Here is a 21,774-nt window from a genome sequence, read left to right as displayed (position 1 = left end):
AGGGGGAGGGGGCAGACAACGCTGGGGGCAGACAAAGAGTGAGATAGGGTCATGGGGCAATAAGGGGGGGAGACCAGGGAGATGGGGGCAAATGGGGGGGGTAGATAAAGGGAGGGGGCAACAGGGGACCAAGAAAGGGCCTTGTCCGTCCTATTCTACCCCTCCTCCCCCCAGGACAGGTGAGATGCTGGGATGGAGGGCAGAAGGTGCCCGGCCCCCTGTAGCCGTGGGGCTAGGTCAGTCCCCTACACACAGACGAGGCCAGAGGGATCCCCCCACCCCGAGCTGAGGCTGAGGCTGGGGGGAGGAGATGGGGCAAGCGGTGGGTGAGAAGAGGCTCTGCCCCCCAAGTTAGCAGGCAGGGGCACAGGGCACTGTCTGGTGGGCGAGTCCCTGCTAGGGCTGGGGGGCCAGGCAGCCAAGGGCACCGGGGAGAGGGCCCCAGCAGTGGCTGTATTTCAGGGCAGGGGGCATGGTGTGGGAGAGCACCCCCTGCTGTGTCCCTGCCCTATAGCACCCACTAGTGCCACCCTGGGGCCAGCCCTGCCTGCCAGGAGAGGGGGCCCCCTGCTGAACTCGCCACCCCACCCACCCCGGAACCAGATCCATATGCCCACCCCCCACAGGGGATCCCGGCTCTGTGGGCCCCAAACTGCCCCCCATTGCCCCACACCGTTTTCTCTGCCCCCCCCCCGAAACACAGACAGACACAATAGGACCCCACGGCAAAGTAACTCCAAATTTTATTAAAAGGAGGGCGGGGGGCACGCAGCCTCCCACGGGGACATTTAAAACAGGCCGTGCCGGGGCATCCCCTGGCAGGAAAGGAGAGGCGGGCAGGGACCCGCTGCCCCTCTGGGCGTGAGGGGGGCTAGCCCGACAGCTGGGAAGGCAGCCAGCGAAAGGGCCAACTGGGGAGGGGGTCCTGGAGCCAGATCCCCCCAGCTGGGAAACCCGCCAGGGACTGGCAGCCGCACCTTTATCTACAGGCCCGAGCGGGCGTGTCGGCCCCGTGCCCCCTGCCCGGGACCGGCCGAGGGGGGGCAGCACCGAGGGAGGCCAGGCGGAGGAGGCGGGGACTGGCCCCATTCCCCGCCCCAGCCGAGGGATGAAAGAGGCTGCGGGGCAGGGCTAGTTGGCAGGGGCGGGGTTGAAGACGGGCGGCAGCACCCGGCGGGAGTGGGCCTTCACCCAGGGGTGCTCCAGGACGGCCTGCAGCGGCAGCCGCTCGGCAGGGTTATGGCGCAGCAGCTTGGAGATCAGGTCCCGGGAGCCTTCCGACATGAATGGCGGGAACTGCAGATCCACCTGCCGGGGGCACGCAGAGTCAGAGAGCCCAGACGCCTGGGGTCGAGCCCCGACTCAGGGAGTGGGTCTCGGGGTTAGAGCAGGAGGGGCTGGCAGCCAGGACTCCTGGGTTCTCTTCTCTGCTGTGGGAACTAGGGGAGGATGCTCCTTTGCGCCCGTCTTCCCACTTGGAGCTAGGGTAACGCCCTCAGCCTGGAGCTCAGGACTGAGGGGCAAGAGCACAGATCATCCCAGACTTGGGGGACCCCTCATAGGGATGCCAAAGGGCTAGTGGCCCCCTGGCGGCCAAAGCCCACAGCAGCAGCCTTAGGGTGATGGGGGATTGCCTGTGTGGCCCCCCACAATGTGCCATGAGTTATTCTGCCACATCTCTCTGGGGCGGGGCGGCTGGTTATTCAGGGACCCCTCGCCCGGCGCCGAGATGCGGCCAGCTCTGGGGCGGGGCGGCTGGTTACTCAGGGACCCCTCGCCCGGCGCCGAGATGCGGCCAGCTCTGGGACGGGGCAGCTGGTTACTCAGGGACCCCTCGCCCGGCGCCGAGATGCGGCCAGCTCTGGGGCGGGGCGTCCCCGCCTCACCTTGGTGATGCGGCGATATGTCTCCGTGTGGGTGGAGCTCTCGAAGGGCGGCTGCCCCACCAGGAGCTCATAGCACAAGACCCCGATGCACCACAGATCCACCTTCTCGTCGTGCGTCTTGCCCTCGATCATCTCGGGGGGCAAGTAATCCAGCGTGCCGCACATGGTCCTCCGCCTGCGGGGGAGCGGTGTGGGGTGAGCGCCACACTGAGGACGGGGCAGGGACCCCCCCCGCCGCGTGCCCCTGGCCAGCTCTCACCTGAGTGAGGGCGCGTGCACGGACCAGCCGAAGTCCGCGATCTTGAGCTCGCCCTTGAGGCCCATGAGGAGGTTCTCCGGCTTGATGTCGCGGTGGATCACCTTCTTGGCGTGGCAGTAAATGAGCGCGTCAGCGAGCTCCTCCATGAGCTGTGGGGCAGAGCGCGGGCTGTCAGGGGGCTGGGCCGGCCAAAACCCCCCATTTCCCCTCTGAAATCCAAGCTTTTAAAAAACACTGCGGGGGGCGGGGGGGTGGAGTGGAAGGCCTTTGAAACAAGGAAAATACCCACTTGTTTCCACCTGCCCCCTTCTTACTGCTCCTGAAAAATGGGGGCGCACAGGTTAAAAATAAACGTTAGGGGGAAAACATCACTTAGTTCCTCTGCTCAACGATATTCTACTCCCCACAGCACAGCGCCCCCTAGCGCCGCCCTGGGGCCAGCCCTGCCTGCCGGGGGAGAGCGCCCCCTGCTGAGCCCCCGGCCCCGCTCCCTGCCCCACAGCATCCCCTAGTGCCATGCTGGGGCCAGTCTGCTGATTGGGAAACTGAGGCAATAGAGAGGGGAAGTGACTTGCAGAAGGGCACCCAGGAGGCCAGGAGCAGAGCTGCCATTAGTCCCCACTCCCCCCTGAACCAGGAAAAGAACCCAGGAGTCCTGGCTCCCAGGCCCCCCCTGCTCTATGCACTAGCCCCCACTCCCCTCCCAGAGCTGGGGAGAGAACCCAGGACTCCTGGCTCCCAGCCCCCTTGCTCTAACCATTAGACCGCACACCCCTCTCAGAACCTGGCAGAGAACCCAGGCGTCCTGATTCCCAGCCAGTGATCTACCCACTAGACCATGCCGCCCTCACAGTCAAGGTGGAGATGGCACGTGCCAGGCCTGTATCTAACAGGGGGCTGCAGCCCACATGCTCTGAGCTGGGAATGGCGCCCCCATCTGCCCTGGCCTGGGGGACGCTGCGCCTGCCGGACCCCCGCACGCTCACCGTGGCGGTCTTCTGCTCGTTGAACTGCCGGCATTTCTGCAGCTCCTTGTAGAGCTCGCCGCGGGGCGCGTACTCCAGGATCAGGTAGACCCGCTTCTTGTCATGGAAGTAATTATAGAGGCGCAGGATGTTGGGGTGTCTGCGGGCCAAAGGCGGGGGGGCAGTCAGAGCCGGGCCTGAGCAGGGAGAGAGTGCCCCCCACCCCACAGCACAGTGACCCCTAGGGAGCCCCCCGCCCCGCTCCCTGCAGCACAGCAGCCCCTGGCGCCACCCCGGGGTCAGCCCCCCCTCCCAGGGGCTAGCACCCCCCACCTCTTTTAGAAGCCTGGGACCCTTTGGATCCTGCAGCATCCCAGCTACAAGGCTGCTCTGGGAGGGCTGGAGTCAGATCACCTAGGTCCAGGGCAGCTGGGGTGGGGGGGTCTCCCCTCCCAATGGGGGGGCCAGCACTCATCCCTGCCCCAGATCCCCCCGCCGGAGAGACCCCCACATGCACGGCCTGGGACATCGGTTACTGGGGGGGGGGGTGTCGTGGGGGTGCCCCAGTGCAGGACGGCCCCCCCAGATGGGTCCAATCCATGGCTTCAGGGCTGTGCCCGGGACACCCCCACTCCTCTCTGCTTCCCGATCTCCGGGGTCCCTTATCTCCATGCCAGGCTTCGGGGGCCCCCCACCAATCCCTTCCCAGGGTCGAGCCCCCAGCCAGGACCCTGCCCCACACGGGCTGCGGGGGGCAGGGCTCCGTGCCCAGCCATTTCGCGTCTCCCCCGCCCGCGCCCGTCCCCACCCACTGGAGATGGGACTGGATCTCGATCTCCCGCCGCAGCTGGTGCTCCACGCCCTCCTTCTCCATCTGCGACTTGAAGAGCACCTTGAGCGCCACGATGAACCGGGACGCCCGCTCCCGGGCCAGGTACACGTTCCCGAACTTCCCCTTGCCCAGCGGGCGCCCGATCTCAAAGTCATTGATGGTAAAGACTCGCCTGGGGGGGGACCAGGTTAGAGTCGGGGGGTGCAGAACAAGGGGTGCCAAGGGACAGCAGGGGATTTGCACGCCCTCAGATCCCCCTCCCCCCCAGGGCCCACGCTCCCGCGCAGCCCTCCCTCAGGGCCTGGCCGCCCCAGATCCCCCCTCCCACCCACAGGGCCTGGCCACCCCAGATTCCCCCCTCCTCCTGGGCAGCCCTCCCCGCAAAGGGCCCAGCCACCCCAGATCCCTCCACCGGATACCAGTCGCCCCACATCCCCCTCCAGTCTGGGCAGCCCTGCCCCCAGGGCCCAGCCACCCCAGATCCCCCCTCCCCCACCAGAGCCTGGCCGCCCCAGAAACCTGCCCCCCAACCCGGGGCCGGCTGCCCCAGAAACTCCCCTCCCCCCGGCAGCCCTTCCCCAGGGCCCGGCTGCCCTAGATCTCCCCTCCCCCGGTAGCTTCCCCCAGCAGTGCTCCCCCAGGGCCCCGCCACCCCAAATCCCCTGGCCCCAGATCTCCCTAGCCCAGACAGCAGATCTCCAGGGAACCACCTGGATCGGGGTGAGGGGGATGTCAGCCAGGACGGGCAGCCCCAAAGCGAGCGCTCTCCCCTCCACAGGAGCCAGATCTCAGTGCCCTCTAAGGGAAAGTGCCACCTCGGCCCCCCACCCCAGCCCCCGCAGAGGCACTCACTGTGGGGTGGGCTGAGCCGCCTGGGGACCGGAGCTGGGTTCAGCGGGCACCCTGCCCGGGACAGCTGCGGAGAGGGAGAGAGAGTCACATCCTAGCATTCCCCGTTGCACCGTGCCCACCCTCCCCAAAGACAGGTCCCGGCGGGCCGCCCACAGCTCCCGGCTGAGCTAGACGACGTCCCGTCAGAGTGCGGGCAATGCCCCATCCACCATCTCTGGCCTGGGCGAGCCAGGTCGGGCTGGCTGATCGAATGGGCCCTACTGGACGGTCGGAAATCCCCACTCCGTGTTTCTCCCCCATTCTTAGCTCCTAGACCCATAGATTTAGGCCAAAAAGGACCCTGAGATCACCTGCTCTGCCTTCCTGTCTAATGCAGGCCTCAAAACTGCCCTGAATTAACGCCTGGCCGAGCCTGAGCAGATCTGTTGGGGGGGATAGGGAGCACAGATCCTCCCTCCCCCTGAGTGTACCCCCAGCCCCCAACCTGCCCCTCCTTACCCGGCTTCTGGATGCTGGAGGACTTCAGGATAATCTTGTTGGCGCTGGCCATGGCTCTCTGCGCCAGCAGCGACTCGGAGGGGGTGCCACTGGGCATGTAGGGATCCTTCCGGGGGACTCGCTGGGGGCCTGGCCCGTTCAGCACCCCATACTGCGGGGGAAGGAAGAGAGAAACCGAGGGTTACAGGCAGGCACTGGAGGTTTTAGAAGGTTTTAGACCTTAGAAGTTTTTAAGGTCAGGCTTGACAAAGCCCTGGCTGGGATGATTTAGTTGGGATTGGTCCTGCTCTGGGCAGGGGGTTGGACTAGATGGCCTCCAGAGGTCCCTTCCAACTCTGTTATTCTATGATTCTCCAGGACCCAGCCTCAAAAGAAATCCTAGAACAGATCTGTTAGAAAACCAGCCCATCTCGAGTGGGAAATTGTCAGTGATGGAGAATCCCCATTGTCAAATATCGGTTCCCTATGTAGATATTTAGAGATTTCACCCCTTCACCTTCTGTTTGGTAAGCGAAATAGATCAAGCTCCTGGCGTCTCTCACCCCAAGGCCGGTTTTCTCCCCCTTTAATCGTTCTCGGGGCTCTTCTCTGACAGCTCTCCAATTTATCAGCATACACCCCAAGTGGACTCAGGATCCCAGCCGGCCAAAACCAGAGGTAAAGTCACCTCTGCGCTCCAACTCAAGATTCCCCTGTTTATACACACCAGGGTCGTGCTGGGAGCTCACGTTCATCTGATTATCCACACCCTCCTCCCGCAAATCTTTTTCTGATTCCCCCAACTTGTAAGTGTGGCCCACATCCGATGTTCCTAGACGTCTCCATTTACACTTAGCCACTCGATCGCTCGGAATCAGGGCCCTGTCCTCTTCCTTATTTATCACTAGTCTGTGGCAGCTGGCCACCGCTCCTGTACCTTAGCTAGGTACTGCAGGTGCTGAGCGGGGGCTTTCACTTTGGCTCAGCACCTGGCATGGGGGGGCACCTGATCTTGGACAGGGGAGTCCGCATGGTGCCCTGATCTCGGGGGGAGAAAGGGTCCCCGGCGGCACCCGGGTGGGGGCCTCGATCTCGGGGAAGAGGGTTTTGTGCAGTGCCCCGGGGGTGGAGGGGGGGTGTCCAATCGCGGATTGGGGAAGAGGGTTTTGTGCAGTGCTTGGCACAACAGAATCCCTCCCACCATAGGCCCGCAAGCTCAGCTCACCTTGGCCAGGCTGATGCTGGTACCAGGGGTCACATTCTCCTTGTAGGCCATTCTGTGGGGAGAAGCAGACACAGCGTCAGCACCAGCCCGTGGTCGCCCAGAGTCCCCACCCAAGACTGCCTGCCCGCGGAGACCCTGATGGCTAGAGGGCCCTGGATCGGGAGAGGGGAAATCCCCGCAAGACACGAGGATCCCCGCTTTACAGAAGAGATCAGAGCGATTCAGGGTCACACGGGGAGTCGGGAGTCAAGTGCCAGCCCACTGCCCTAACCACTAGCCCAGCCTTCCCCTGCTAAACCGACCGAACTCCTGGCGTCTCTCACTTCCAGGCCGGTTACTAGTCCTTGAATCATTCTTATGGTTCTTTTCTGACCCCTCTCCAATTAACCCATGTCCCTCTGGAGTTTAGCTGTACTAAAGCACGTATTTCACGTGCACCCAGGTCACCAAGCGATCCAGAGTGCCCTGTATTAGTGACCCGACCTGTTCGTTATTCACCACGCCCCCAGCTGTCAGGTTATCTCCAGGCTGTAGCGGGGACGATTTGCTGTTTTCTTCCAGGCCACTGAGGAAGATGTTAAATAGCCCCGATCCCAGTGGGACCCCACTGGAAACAGACCGGCTGTTTGAATCAGCCACGTCAGCACACCCCAGGGGACCTGCCGCACAGAGACAATTGCTCCTGCGGGACCGATTTGGGGAGGGAATGATTAACCCTCCTTTATGACAAAGGCTGGAAAATCGATTTCCTCCCCCAAAATAAGCTAATTCAGCTTCCCCTGCCCCCACCCCACCGGCCTGGCGTTTGCCAGAGGTCTCTGTGGAGGACCAGAGACGCGGACTGGGGATCACCCAACTCTGAAGGGAAACTTTAACACAGAAGTCTTTCCTCCCAGCTGTTTGACAGGTGTTGGAGTGACATAGCTGTGCTGGAGATGCAATGCTCCAGCTCCCCCAGTGCTCGGCCTTCCAGGAGCCGAGTGCTTCCCGTGCCTTGATTTCTCTTACCGGCCCTGCCAGCTGAGGGCTTGTTCTCCCATTTTAGAGGGAGAGCAGAGGCACTGAGGCAGCAATGTGTTGTGTCACATAGTGCCTGGTGTGTTCACAGCCCAGCTCCCCGCGACTCCAGCTGCAAGCACGCGGCCGGCTGCTCACTTTGGGCACCCAGAAAGGGAGGAAGACCATCTGGAAAGCATTTGGTGTAAGTGGCCAACGTCTCCCGGGGAACTCTGTGACACAGACAAGGGCAGAATCCCGCTCCCCAGGAACAGCAAAAGCCACGTCCCTGACACCACGGCCGTGATCCCCGCCAGATTTCAAGTCCCTGCTCCAAAGCGGGGGGGGGGGGGGGGGGGGCGTGCGCTGGAGCGTCTCAAAGGAAGTCCTAAGAATTTCACATGGGGAAAATGCCATATTTTGTTCCTATCTTCGTTCTCAGAAATGGCGGAGCTATTTTGGCTGAAATTGTCTCCCAAAAGTCAGCCTGAGGCAAAGACCTGGACTGGACCATTTAATGCAAACAGTTAAAAGTTTGCCAAAGTTATAAGTAGGCCTGGCAGAAGTTTTTGTTTGTTTGTTTTAATTTCAATGGATAATATCAATATTTATTTTGAAGCACTTCCCCCCAGTGTTTGCATATTTAAATCCCAGCTGTGCAAAATGATGGTTTCAAGCATTTTGCCCCCAAATGTTTTTCATTTTAAATTTTCCACAGTCACAGGAAATTGGCGGGCATCAATTATTTAACGACCAGACAGATTGGAAAAGTGAAAGCTTTGCGATCGTTAAACCACAGAATGTCTATATCACGTGCCAAAATACAAAGCAAAGACCCTTAAATCAAACTAATAAGCTCTCAAGCAGCATTCTTCTTACTTTGCTGTCAGTTTCAATTGTTACGCATGGAAGTATTTTTCGTCCGTTTATTGCGGGCGGTGAAATCAACATTCACCCATAAAAATCTAACCTGTCCAAGCCTAGTTACAAGCAAACCGAAACAGGGCATCTCTAATAAGCGTTTGGGTTCAATTCACTCCTTCGCTTATAGTGAAAACCATCTTGCCTGCATAACCAACGCCAACAGTCAGGCCCTCAGCAGCTTTCCTCACAGAACTGCAAAGGTTTTCGTTTTGCACAGTATGTTATTTTGGGTCTTGTTAAAACCTCGACCGGTTCCCCCCACCCCGACAGCAATGGGGTTTTTACAGGGTGAGGATAACAGAACTCAGCCCAGGTCAAGCAGAGCCGGGGGGAGAGAGAGAGAGAGGGTGGTGGGTTTTTTTCTTAAAACCATTCAGATTTTCCAAAAAATGTGCATCAGTGACTCTACCAGAAAGGAGAAGATCTCTCTGGCTGACGAGAATCATTGAAATAGATTGATGAAACAGCTGGAAACCCACGGGAACGCTTAACTCCATGGCACCCAGCAATACCCTGCAGCGGAACAAGCCCCCACTCTTCCCCAAAGCCTGCTCTAATCTGGAGGTGGGGCGGCGGGGAAGGAAAGACGGGGCCCTGGCCTGGGGGGAAGCGGGACTGTTCTTAATGTTTCCTCTGAATAGTGTGGGGGTGCCTCAGTTTCCCCTAGACAGTTCTTATGTCTCTAGGGGGTGGGATAAGGGTATGAGATCATTGCTGAGCCCCAGAGGGCAGGTGTGTGCAGGGGTCTGGACACAGAGAATGGCCGACACCCTGTTTCCTGGCAACTGATGGCCTGGGCCCTTCCCCCCTGCAAGGTGAGAGCTAAAGGGCTGGAGAACAAAGGAATTAGGTGACCTCCTGGCCCGGAAAAGGGACAAAGCCCAGAGAAGGAGGGGCTGGAGGGGGAGTCAGTTTGGGGTTGGCTGGGGACGTGGAGTGAAGTGCAAACAGGGTTGTCTGGCTCACGGCCCCCCAAAATGGACCCAGCTGAGGGGTCCTGTTCTCTGCACCTACAAGCTCTGTTAGACCATGTTCCTGTCGTCTAATAAACCTTCTGTTTTACTGGCTGGCTGAGAGTCCCGTCTGACTGCGGAGTTGGGGGGCAGGACCCTCTGGCTTCCCCAGGACCCCGCCTGGGTGGACTCGCTGTGGGAAGCGCACGGAGGGGCAGAGGATGCTGAATGCTCCGAGGTCAGGCCCAGGAAGGTGGAAGCTGTGTTTCCTGCAGACAGGCTGCTCCCAGAAAGGAGACTTCCCCAGAGTCCTGTCTGGCTTCGTGGGGAGCAGTTCCAGAGCATCGCCCGGGGACTCCGTGACAACTGGTGGCAGAGGTGGGATGTACTGCACCCCGCGGATGGCGCTTCCTGCAGCAGGTGACTGGGGAGCAGTAAAACGAAGGGGGATTGACGAGGACCAGGCGTGCTGAAGGCTCAGAGAGGAGCGGTTTCGGGGGGCGGTTAACCCCTGGGAGTGTGTGACCAGCGAGAAGGACTCTGCAGTAATGGGGTCCCCCTGAGGACTGCGGTGAGCAGTCTCAGGGGCGGAGGAGGCTGCGGCTTGGCCCTGGGAGACAGAAGGACTTTTGCAGTAACAGAGTTCCCCTGGGGACTGCAGCGAGCAGTCCAAGGGGCGGAGGAGTCTGCAGCTCGACCCTGGCAAAGAGGTGGTGACCTCGAGAAGGGCTGGCACACTAGGGGTTCTCCCTGGAAACCGTGGGGAGCGTCACGATCAGGTTCCCCATCTGGGGATCGGAGACGGACGGGATTGGAGCTGAGTCCGAGAGAGCAAGAGGACTGTGAAAGACAACGAGAGCCCGAGAAAGAGCTGCAGAAGCAGCAGCAGCATGAACTGGCGGTGGGGGAGTGGAGAGGCCTAGGGGACCTCCCAGGGGTGAGTGGGGATAGACCCCGGGGGGCCAGTTCCGCAGGGAACCTCGAGACTAAACTGCTGCCCCTGGTTAAGGAGGGGGGGATGTGGATGCCCACCTCACTGCCTTTGAGCAGGCTGGCGATTTGAAACAGGGGGACCCTGCGGAAAAGCCCCGGTGTCTAGCTCCCTTGCTGGGTCCCAAGGCCATAGACTCCGTCAGCCAGATGGGTGGGGTGGTGGACAGGCTCCCACTCCTGACCCCAACCTATATGTCTGTGTGGAGTTTCCTGGGGTCAAGCCCCTCCCCAGTGAGAACGGAAGGTGATGGTCAATGGGGAGACATTCCTGGGGTGGCGAGATCCTGGGACAGAGAGATGCTCCCCGCCCCGCTGCACACCGGAGAGGGGGGCTCAGGGGGCTCACGCTGGCTCTGATACAGCGAGGAAAGCAGCAAGCTTGCTGCCTACCCCCATTGGGACAGCAAGGGCAGTGCTGAGCAAGGGGGGAGCTGAGACCCCAGCTGAGTGGGGGGAGACACAGGCAGGGCAGGGGATCTGTTGGGAGTGGCAAGGTGCTTGGTAAGGAAAGTTTGGATGAGCCTAGGCAGCCTTGTGAGCTGATGGCTTTGTCTAGTCAGCAGGGTGGGAAGGCGAGGAGAGTGGAAGATGAGTGTCCCTGGACCTTACCTGTTACCTGGGTGGAGAATTGTGACAGTGAAGGAAACGTGCCTGTGTCTGTCAGGGGTATTGACTTGCCTATAGAGGGAGCTACCCCGGACTCCAAGCAGTTGTCTGTGACCAGCCTTGTGTGCTGGGACAAGGGGAAAGAGATCCCAAGCTGGGTGTCTGGGAAAGGAGAAAGTGTGTCCGGCTCTTCTTTGTCTGTGGAGCAGACAGAAGGGGCCTTTCAGCCTGTGATGGTTGAGGGTCGTGCAGTTGTCTCCAAGTTGGTTCTGGATTCAACTAAAGCCCAGGAAGGGAAGGGTCCTAAGTTTGTGTCCGCTAGGGAGAATGGCACCGTAACTAGGTCGCATCCAGTTAGTGTCTACGTAAAATCCCAGAGACCGGACAATTCTGGTGCTTGTATTTTGCCTATTGCTAGTGTGTTGTTCGGAAAGGGTGTAAGATCCTAGCCAGGGCACAAGGAGAGCAGAAAGGTGATTTGATTGTGTTACCTACTGAGGGTGTGGAAACCTGTAGCAAGAAGGAAAAGATTCCTGAACTTGTGTGTGGCAAAGGGAAGGAGAATGCTTCTAGCCTCTGCCTGAAAGGGGATTGTGTAGGAATCCACCTGATGGGCCAGAGGTAATTCTGGATGTAAGTGAGACCCAGAATGAGTCTGTTTTTGCTCAGGAAAGTGTTCCTTTAGAGCAAGCCCTGGGTGAAGAGGGTAAGAGCAGAATTTCTGTGAAGGGTGAATTGTTGCATAGAAAAGCTCCTAGGGAAAGGAATCCTCATAGTAGTCTTTGCAAGCAGTTTACTGCCACTGAAGGGTGTGAAAGTGATTTAATCAAGAAAGTTTCAGTTCCTAACAGGCAGAAATTTTCTGTTGTGAATGGATCCACTGACTTTCCTGTTGAAGGATCCAGTGTGGATAGCTTTGAGAAGGTCTCAGATGAAGTGAAAGCTCTTAAGAAAGTTAAACAGTCCTCTAACCAAGTGGCTGTGTTTGGCCAGCTTGTTGGGGAGACAAGGTTGTTGAGAAAGGGATGTCTGCATGCTAGTTCTGTAAGTGAGCAGTATGTGGCCCAGGTCAAGATGGGGCTCTTAACCAAGAGAGCCCGAATTGCAGGCCTCCAGACTGGAGCGCTGGGAGAAGACCCAATCCCAGTTTGACCCCCGGGGGTTTTGGGGTGGCAAAAGGACACAGGCCGCATAAATCTTCCCACATGCGGCCTGCAAGTGCTATCGACCACCCCCGACCTAAGGGAGGGCGTGAAACTGGAAGGGCCTGGTGTAACTCCCACCAAGGAACGGGAGAGATGCTGGGGCATCCATGGGAACGCTGGTGGCTTCAAACTTCCCCAGGTCACCGGCTAAAGTGACCCCGCTCAGTTCAGTCTCGAAGTGGGGAGAGATGTGACAAAGCGTGACTGTTCTTAATGTTTCCTCTGAATATTGTGGGGGTGCCTCAGTTTCCCCTAGGCAGTTCTTAAGTATCTAGGTGGTGGAGTAAGGGTGTATGGTCGTTGCAGAGCCCTAGAGGGCAGGTATGTGCAGGGGTCTGGACACAGAGAATGACCAACACCCTGTTTCCTGGCAACTGATGGCCTGGGCCTTCCCCTCTGCAAGGTGAGAGCTAAAGGGTTGGAGAACAAAGGAATCCGGTGACCTCCTGGCCCAGGAAAGGGACAAAGCCCAGAGGAGGCGGGGGGGCGGCTGGAAAGAGTTTCAGTTTGGGGCTGGCTGGGGACATGGAGCAAAGGGCAGACGTGGTTGTCTGGCTCATTGCCCCCCAGAATGGACCCAGCTGAGGGGTCCTGTTCTCCGCACCTACAAGCTCTGTTAGACCATGTTCCTGTCGTCTAATAAACCTCTGTTTTACTGGCTGGCCGAGAGTCACATCTGACTGCGGAGTTGGGGGGCAGGACCCTCTGGCTTCCCCAGGAGCCCACCTGGGTGGACTCGCTGTGGGAAGCGCACAGAGGGGCAGGGGATGCTGAATGCTCTGAGGTCAGACCCAGGAAGGTAGAAGCTGTGTGAGCTGTGTGTCCTGGAGACAGGGTACTCACAGAAAGGAGACTTCCCCAGAGTCCTGCCTGGCTTCGTAGGGAGCAGTTCAAGAGCATCGCCCACGGACTCCGTGACACCCTGGCCTGGGGGAAAGGGGGCACCCGGTCCCTGGCATGGTGTGGAGAATGGAGATACTTACGGGGAGAGCTGCAGGGAGCCCTGAAATAGAGGGGCGATGGGAGGGGGAAGCAGATAATGGAGGGACAGGAGCTGTGAAGGGCGCCACCCTCTCCAACGCATCATCACGGATCTACAACCTATCCTGAAGGACGACCCATCACTCTCACAGATCTTGGGAGACAGGCCAGTCCTTGCTTACAGACAGCCCCCCAACCTGAAGCAAATGCTCACCAGCAGCCACACACCACACAACAGAACCACTAACCCAGGAACCTATCCTTGCAACAAAGCCCGTTGCCAACTGTGTCCACATATCTATTCAGGGGACACCATCATAGGGCCTAATCACATCAGCCACACGATCAGAGGCTCGTTCACCTGCACATCTACCACTGTGATCTATGCCATCATGTGCCAGCAATGCCCCTCTGCCATGTACATTGGCCAAACCGGACTGTCTCTACGTAAAAGAATAAATGGACACAAATCAGATGTCAAGAATTATAACATTCAAAAACCAGTCGGAGAACACTTCAATCTCTCTGGTCACTCGATTACAAACCTAAAAGTTGCAATTCTTCAACAGAAAAACTTCAAAAAGAAGACTCCAAGGAGTGACTGCTGAATTGGAATTAATTTGCAAACTGGATACAATTAACTTAGGCTTGAATAGAGACTGGGAGTGGATGTGTCATTACACAAAGTAAAACTATTTTCCCATGTTTATCCCACCCCATTGTTCTTCACATGTTCTTGTCAACTGCTGGAAATGGCCCACCTTGATTATCACTACAAAAGGTCGTCCCGCCCCGTCCCCACCCCGTGTTTTCCACTGCATGCATCCGATGAAGTGAGCTGTAGCTCACGAAAGCTTATGCTCAAATAAATTTGTTAGTCTCTAAGGTGCCACAAGTCCTCCTTCTCTTTTTTCTCCCTAGTTATGGGTATTACGACAGTGCTTGGAGATCCCAGCTAAGATCAGGGCCCCATTGTGCCGGCTATACAGGGCCTGCCCTGGGAAGCGTCATCTGAACAGACAGAGGGCAGGAGAGGAAACTGAGGCATGGGGGGTAGGGGGGCATGAGTTGTCAAAGATTACCCAAAGATCCAGGAATAGATCCCCAGCATCCTGACCACCTCCTCCAGTCTCCCAGCCACTAGCCCACGCTGGCACGACCCCAGGGACCCACAGCACTACACTCCCCTGCTGGCTTAGACACCACAGGGAGCAACGCAGGGCTGGAAACCTGCCCATCCAGCTCCCTAACTCCTGCCCCCCCAGAGGCCCCTGCGACAATTAGGATGCAGACCCCCCCATGGGGAGAAGAGGGTCTGGACCCCACGGAGTAAGCAACTGAGCCACCTGGTACATCAAGCAACATGCTAGCGAGAGCTGGGCACGGACGGGGCTCAGGAGCAGATGCATTTGGGTCACTAGAAAGCTGAGTTCAATTTGTGCAGCCCACTCCCCAATGGGGCCAAGGTGCTGCCCCCCAGCCGGACGAGGGGCGCTCCAACCACCCCGGGAAAAGCCAAGCGATGGCCCCATGTCTGAGGGTCCTGTCCAATTGCAAGTTGTCTCAGTGTTTCCCTATTAAAGTTAATAGCCCAGTCACTTGCTTACTCTGTGGGGTACCCCAGGACTCGACTGTCACAGGCCCCAAGCCCACCCCTCAATGCCCCCCAACTCCCAGAGCAGCCCCAACCCCAAAGCACCCCCACTCAGCCCACCTGCACCAGTCCAGAGCCTCCACCTCCATCCCACACATCCCACCCTAGCAAATAGCCCCTGTGCCAGGCTGCCTCAGAGCCCCCCAACCCCACACTCACCCAGCCCAGCCACCTGAGGCCTGCGCAGCATCCCAATACCCCAGTTCCCTCCCTGGATCCTCCACTCCCACCTCTAGCACCAGAGTCCCCTGCTCCCGAACTCACTGACCCCCACCCCTAGAATCTCTCCCCTAGAACTCATCCCAGCCCCTCTCCAAATCCCCAGCCCCAACTCACCCATCCCAGATCCCAGTCCTCCACATACCAGTTAATCCTGAGTCGCCCATCCTACCCATGCTCCACCTGGCTCAAAGACCCCCTCCCATGCCAAAGGCCCCCCCCCCCCAACCTCACATCTCTGTACCTCTGCTCCTCATCCCCATAATCCCGCTGCTCCTCCAGCCTCCCACACCCCAGTCCAGGGCAGTCTGCGGGGTGGGACTGGCAGAGGGGGATGCCAGGGCAGTCTGCAGGGTGGGACTCCCCAAGATGGACTTGGCTGAAAGTCACTGATTTCTGTGCTAACAAGTTCTGTTCTACACTGTGTTTCTGTCGCCTAATAAACCTTCTGTTTTCCTGGCTGGCTGAGAGTCACGTCTGACTGCGGAGTTGGGGGGCAGGACCCTCTGGCTTCCCCAGGACCCCGCCTGGGCGGACTCGCTGTGGGAAGCACACGGAGGGGCAGAGGATGCCGAATGCTCTGAGGTCAGACCCAGGAAGGTGGAAGCCGTGTGACCTGTGTGTCCTGAAGACAGGCTGCTCACAGAAAGGAGACTGCCCCAGAGTCCTGACAGGCTTCAAGGGGAGCAGTTCCAGAGCATCACCTGGGGACTCCGTGACAGCCCCCCACTCCTCTATAACCCACTGATCCTCCAGCCCCCATAATCCTACCGTTTCCCCAGAATCCCGCGCTCCTCCAGCCCCCCATAACCCTCCTCTCCCCAGCCCCCACACTCCACAACACCCCCACACACCCTCATAACCCCCCACACTCATTATCCCCCTGCTCCCCTAGCCCCCCAAGTCCCCATAACCCCTTAGTTCCCATCCCCATAACCCCCCAGCTCCTCCAGCCCCCCACATCCCCATAACCCCTCAGCTCCTCCAGGCCCCCACGTCCCCATAACCCCTCAGTCCCCATCCCCAGAACCCCCCAGCTCCTCCAGCCCCCCCATCCCCATAACCCCTCAGTCCCCATCCCCATAACCCCTCAGCTCCTCCAGCCCCCCACGTCCCCATAACCCCTCAGTCCCCATCCCCAGAACCCCCCAGCTCCTCCAGCCCCCCCATCCCCATAACCCCTCAGTCCCCATCCCCAGAACCCCTCAGCTCCTCCAGCCCCCCACGTCCCCATAACCCCTCAGTCCCCATCCCCAGAACCCCTCAGCTCCTCCAGCCCCCCACGTCCCCATAACCCCTCAGTCCCCATCCCCAGAACCCCCCAGCTCCTCCAGCCCCCCCATCCCCAGAACCCCTCAGTCCCCATCCCCAGAACCCCTCAGCTCCTCCAGCCCCCCACGTCCCCATAACCCCTCAGTCCCCATCCCCAGAACCCCTCAGCTCCTCCAGCCCCCCACGTCCCCATAACCCCTCAGTCCCCATCCCCAGAACCCCCCAGCTCCTCCAGCCCCCCCATCCCCATAACCCCTCAGCTCCTCCAGCCCCCCACGTCCCCATAACCCCTCAGTCCCCATCCCCAGAACCCCCCAGCTCCTCCAGCCCCCCACGTCCCCATAACCCCTTAGTCCCCATCCCCATAACCCCTCAGCTCCTCCAGCCCCCCACGTCCCCATAACCCCTTAGTCCCCATCCCCAGAACCCCCCAGCTTCCCCACCCCATAACCCCGCGCCCCGCCCCCCACAGCCGCAGCACCCCCCAGCGCCCCGGCGCTACCTACCCGGGGCTCGCGCGCTCCGCTCGCTCTGCCGAGCCGGCCTCCCGCGGGCGCTGACAGGCCGCGCGCTCTGCGGCCACCAGCCAATCGCGGAGACCGGCGGCACCCAGCCAGGGGCGAACCGACCAATCAGAGGCCTCAGCTCGCGGTTCAAAAACAGTCCTGGCGGCTCATTGGGCAGGCAGGAAAGGGGAGGGAAAGGCTAGAGTCAGCCGGCCACGCCCCTCCCGCCCCGCCATTGGCGGCCGCATCCGAAAGACTCCGCCCACCTCCCTGCTATTAGCTACGGCGCCCGACCGACCCCGCCCCCGAGTGTCCGCCTCTCCCGGTCGGTCCCCGCCCTGCCATTGGAAGACAACCCCGGCCAACCCCGCCCGCTCAGACTTCCCATTGGCAACCGAGCCCGCCCCTCCAACCATCCCATTGGCCGTCGCGCCCTTCTCTCCATCTGGGAGTGCGCCCTCTCATTGGTTGAAACAGCACGCTCTTCACCTCCCGCTCGTTCGCTATTGGCTATCCGGGCCTGACCGTCCCCTCATTGGCTCTGCCAGCCGCCTATCCCCGCCCCGGCGAACACACCGTCTGGGCAGGCTCGCGCGACCGGCGAGGGGGATTCTGAGCTGGGGAGCCTCGCGCTGCTGCTGTGCTTGTGTCTGTTGTAACGTCACTGGGGAGCGGGCGGGGCTCACGCCGGCGCCGTTAGGATTAAACAGAAAAAAACCAGAAGCTCCTGTCAATCACTCCGTGCCGCGGCCAATCAGAGGACGGAGGCGTGGCGACCCCGCCATTTTGTGAGGGGTCTGGCTTCTGCCTGGGAACAGAACGCGGAGACCAGCCAATCACAGAAGGGGGGAGGGCGGGGCAGGGGAGGCTCCCAGCCAATCAGGGGTGATGAGAGGGCCCCATCCCCCTCCTCCTCCTCCAAGGGCAGGGAACAGATATGTGGGCGTCCAGCCAATCATAGGGGAGCAAGAGAAAAGGAAGGAGCCGGCCAATCACAGTGAAGAGCTGTTGTAGCACCCGGCCAATCAGAGGGAAGGGGGGGCAACCCTCAGCCAATCACAAGCAAGAGAGAGGGCTGGGCCCAGCCAATCCCAGGGAAGAGCTGTTGCAATCACCCCACCCCCCAGCCAATCAGAGCAGCGAGGATGGAGCTGGTCCCTCCCCTCTGGAAGCCCCTCACCCTGGCCCCAGTGTCGTGGGGGGCTGGGCTCGGAGGCGGGGGTCCCAGGGGCGGCTGGAGCGTGGGGCCGGCTTGGCTCATAGCCGGCAGCTGGACCTGTGGCTTCTGGCTTTCGCCCACATCCAGTGGCAAGGAGTTCCACGGGTTAACCGCGCGCTTGGTTTGCAACCGGTGACCCCCGGCTCGTTGTGCGAAGGGGATGAAGGACGCTCTCAACGGGATTGTATCGATCCCACGCCGCCCGTCGTCTCTTTTCCAGGCCAAACAGCCCCACCCCCACCCCGTCTTTTTACCCCCCTCGTCTCCCAGGTGTGGTGGGACCAACACGGAGACGCTGCAGACACGCCTGTCCTCTCCGGTGGCTTATGCTGACGCCGCAAATGTCATTCGCCTCTTGCGGGCGACGGAGGGTGACGGTAACATGGTCCCCCACTACGGCAGGAGGCTAGACGGTGACTGTACCGGGATAACGTTTGCACGGGGATAGGCTGTGACTGTAACGTTATCGCAACAGGATAGGCTGCGACAGTCACGTTACAGCACTGTCCCCCGCGATTGCAAGCAGGGAGCTTGTGACTGTAGCGTTACAGTGTCCCCCGCTAGTGCAAGGGTTGTGAGTGTAACGTTATGTTGTCTGCTGTTGTTGCAAAGGAATCGATTGTGACTGTAACTTTGTCCCCCCTCCGCTGTTACAAGGGAATTGACTGTGACTGGAACCGTGCAGCGCTGCCCCCCGCTCGTGCAAAGAGCGGAGCGTGGCTGTAACCTTGCACTGCTGTTCCCCCCTCGTGCAAAGAGCGGAGCGTAGCTGTAACCTTGCACTGCTGCCCCCCGCTCGTGCAAAGACCGGAGCGTGGCTGTAACCTTGCACTGCTGTTCCCCCCTCCTGCAAAGAGCGGAGCGTGCCTCTAACCTTGCACTGCTGTTCCCCCCTCCTGCAAAGAGCGGAGCGTGCCTCTAACCTTGCACTGCTGTTCCCCCCTCGTGCAAAGAGCGGAGCGTGCCTGTAACCTTGCACTGCTGTTCTCCCCTCGTGCAAAGAGCGGAGCGTGGCTGTAACCTTGCACTGCTGTCCCCCGCTCGTGCAAAGTGCGGAGCGTGGCTGTAACCTTGCACTGCTGTTCCCCCCTCGTGCAAAGAGCGGAGCGTGCCTGTAACCTTGCACTGCTGTTCCCCCCTCGTGCAAAGAGCGGAGCGTGGCTGTAACCTTGCACTGCTGTCCCCCCGCTCCTGCAAGGAGCGGAGCATGACTGTAAAAAATCACCCCTTTAAGGCCACCCCGAGCACACCCCCACTCCCCGCCGCTCGGGGGACCCCGCGGATCCCCGTCCCAGCGGCCCCCCCGCCAGGGAGGATCAGACAGGAGCGGGCCGCGGCGTTGCGAACCGCGGCCGCGGAGACTCTAATCACGTCTCATTTGCTCTCCGATCATCACGTGCTGCCCCCGGCGGGGAACAGGTAAGGATGTACCTCACTGACGATACAGAGCGTGCCCCGCCGCCGGGACCCACCGGCCGTCCACCGGCTCCCCGCTCAGGGTGAGCGCCGCAACCCACCCCGGGAGACACCCCCCCTCCCGTCGCCGCTCCTATTCCCCCCCTCGCCCCGCGGGGAGTGGGTCGGAGGCCCCGCATGGCAAAAGCCCTCACAGTACCGGCCCCGCTCTCTTTCCTCCCACAATGCCCCGCAGAATACATTTGCATATGCCGCAAGTCGGTGGTGACCGTACGTCTCAGGAAAGAGGGGCATTGGGCTTTTCGTTAACAGCGGGGTCAGGGCTGTGACCGTAGCTACTAAAAAAGTCAGGCAAGCGGATTTGCAGTTAAGTGTGTGTGTGTGTGCGTGTGAACTGACAGCCCCCCCGTCCCGTGTGCGTGTGACCTGACAGCCCCCCCCCGTCCCACCCCCCACCTCTGGTCCTGCGGGGCCGGGTTTGCATCTTCCATGGGGCTGGGAAGCAGGGGTGGAGGCCCCGCTTCCCCCAGTCTCTGGCCTCTGAGCCCCATCACACTCATGTCACTCATGTCTGAGCCGGCAGTCGCTGTGGCTCCAGGGCGCGACGCTTGTGACCCCCTGTGCGGGGAGCCCCAGGACGAGCACTGGCCTTTTGACTGCCCCCCAGCTCTGGGGGTTTCACAGACTGCCTTTCACCCCACAGCTCGCTGGGCGTCAGAGTGACGGGCAGGGCCGCACAGCGTCCCACATCACTGCTAGTTAACATTGGTACGGGGCGGGCCTTCCACAGGGCGCTGGCCAGAGCCCCCCGACCGAGATCGGGGCCCCATCGCGCCCGGCGCTGCCCAGACCCCCCTGACTGAGTTTGGGGCCCTGTCGCGCCAGGCGCTGCACAGACCCCCCAACTAAGCTCAGGGCCCCGTCGCGCCGGGCGCTGCCCAGAGCCCCCCGACCGAGATTGGGGTCCCGTCGCGCCGGGCGCTGCCCAGAGCCCCCCGACCGAGATTGGGGCCCCGTTGCGCCAGGCGCTGCCCAGACCCCCCAACCGAGATTGGGGCCCCGTCGCGCCGGGCGCTGCCCAGAGCCCCCCAACCAAGATTGGGGCCCCGTCGCGCTGGGCGCTGCCCAGAGCCCCCCGACCGAGATTGGGGCCCCGTCGCGCCAGGCGCTGCCCAGAGCCCCCTGACTGAGATTGGGGCCCCATCGCGCCCGGCGCTGCCCAGACCCCCCTGACTGAGTTTGGGGCCCTGTCGTGCCAGGCGCTGCCCAGACCCCCCAACCGAGATTGGGGCCCCATCGTGCCAGGCGCTGCCCAGAGCCCCCCGACCGAGCTCGGGGCCCCATCGCGCCCGGCGCTGCCCAGACCCCCCTGACTGAGTTTGGGGCCCTGTCGCGCCCGGCGCTGCCCAGACCCCCCGACTGAGTTTGGGGCCCTGTCGTGCCGGGCGCTGCCCAGACCCCCCGACTGAGTTTGGGGCCCCATCGCGCCCGGCGCTGCCCAGACCCCCCTGACTGAGTTTGGGGCCCTGTCGTGCCGGGCGCTGCCCAGACCCCCCGACTGAGTTTGGGGCCCTGTCGCGCCGGGCGCTGCCCAGACCCCCCGACTGAGTTTGGGGCCCCGTCGCACCGGGTGCTGCCCAGACCCCCCTGACTGAGTTTGGGGCCCCGTCGTGCCGGGCGCTGCCCAGACCCCCCGACTGAGTTTGGGGCCCCATCGTGCCCGGCGCTGCCCAGACCCCCCGACTGAGTTTGGGGCCCTGTCGCGCCGGGCGCTGCCCAAACCCCCCGACCGAGATCGGGGCCCCATCGCGCCCGGCGCTGCCCAGACCCCCCTGACTGAGTTTGGGGCCCTGTCGCGCCAGGCGCTGCACAGACCCCCCAACTAAGCTCAGGGCCCCGTCGCGCCGGGCGCTGCCCAGAGCCCCCCGACCGAGATTGGGGTCCCGTCGCGCCGGGCGCTGCCCAGAGCCCCCCGACCGAGATTGGGGCCCCGTTGCGCCAGGCGCTGCCCAGACCCCCCAACCGAGATTGGGGCCCCGTCGCGCCGGGCGCTGCCCAGAGCCCCCCAACCAAGATTGGGGCCCCGTCGCGCTGGGCGCTGCCCAGAGCCCCCCGACCGAGATTGGGGCCCCGTCGCGCCAGGCGCTGCCCAGAGCCCCCTGACTGAGATTGGGGCCCCATCGCGCCCGGCGCTGCCCAGACCCCCCTGACTGAGTTTGGGGCCCTGTCGTGCCAGGCGCTGCCCAGACCCCCCAACCGAGATTGGGGCCCCATCGTGCCAGGCGCTGCCCAGAGCCCCCCGACCGAGCTCGGGGCCCCATCGCGCCCGGCGCT

At 61.4% G+C, this 21,774-nt stretch overlaps 1 protein-coding gene and 1 non-coding gene across 2 annotated transcripts; both read right to left on the bottom strand.

Moving 5' to 3' along the window:
* Window positions 1-781: 781 nt before the first annotated feature.
* On the bottom strand, window positions 782-16,887 carry AURKB (aurora kinase B). The gene is made up of 9 exons (XM_074941181.1): window positions 16,806-16,887; window positions 6,497-6,548; window positions 5,293-5,443; window positions 4,795-4,858; window positions 3,923-4,114; window positions 3,132-3,270; window positions 2,146-2,294; window positions 1,887-2,061; window positions 782-1,308 (listed from the first exon to the last, which is right to left on the bottom strand). The coding sequence occupies exons 2-9, from the start codon at window positions 6,545-6,547 to the stop codon at window positions 1,132-1,134; spliced, it is 1,098 nt and encodes a 365-aa protein (XP_074797282.1). The 5' UTR covers window position 6,548; window positions 16,806-16,887; the 3' UTR covers window positions 782-1,131.
* Window positions 16,888-19,339: 2,452 nt separating this feature from the next.
* On the bottom strand, window positions 19,340-19,466 carry LOC141979071 (U8 small nucleolar RNA). Its single transcript, XR_012636500.1, has one exon. It is a non-coding gene; the product is annotated as a U8 small nucleolar RNA (small nucleolar RNA).
* Between the last annotated feature and the right edge of the window lie 2,308 nt (window positions 19,467-21,774).

Source organism: Natator depressus, chromosome 28 (assembly GCF_965152275.1).
Source record: "Natator depressus isolate rNatDep1 chromosome 28, rNatDep2.hap1, whole genome shotgun sequence".
NCBI lineage: Eukaryota > Metazoa > Chordata > Testudines > Cheloniidae > Natator > Natator depressus.
The sequence above is the reverse complement of the archived record's forward strand: the minus strand, read 5'-3'. Positions and strand labels throughout refer to the sequence as shown.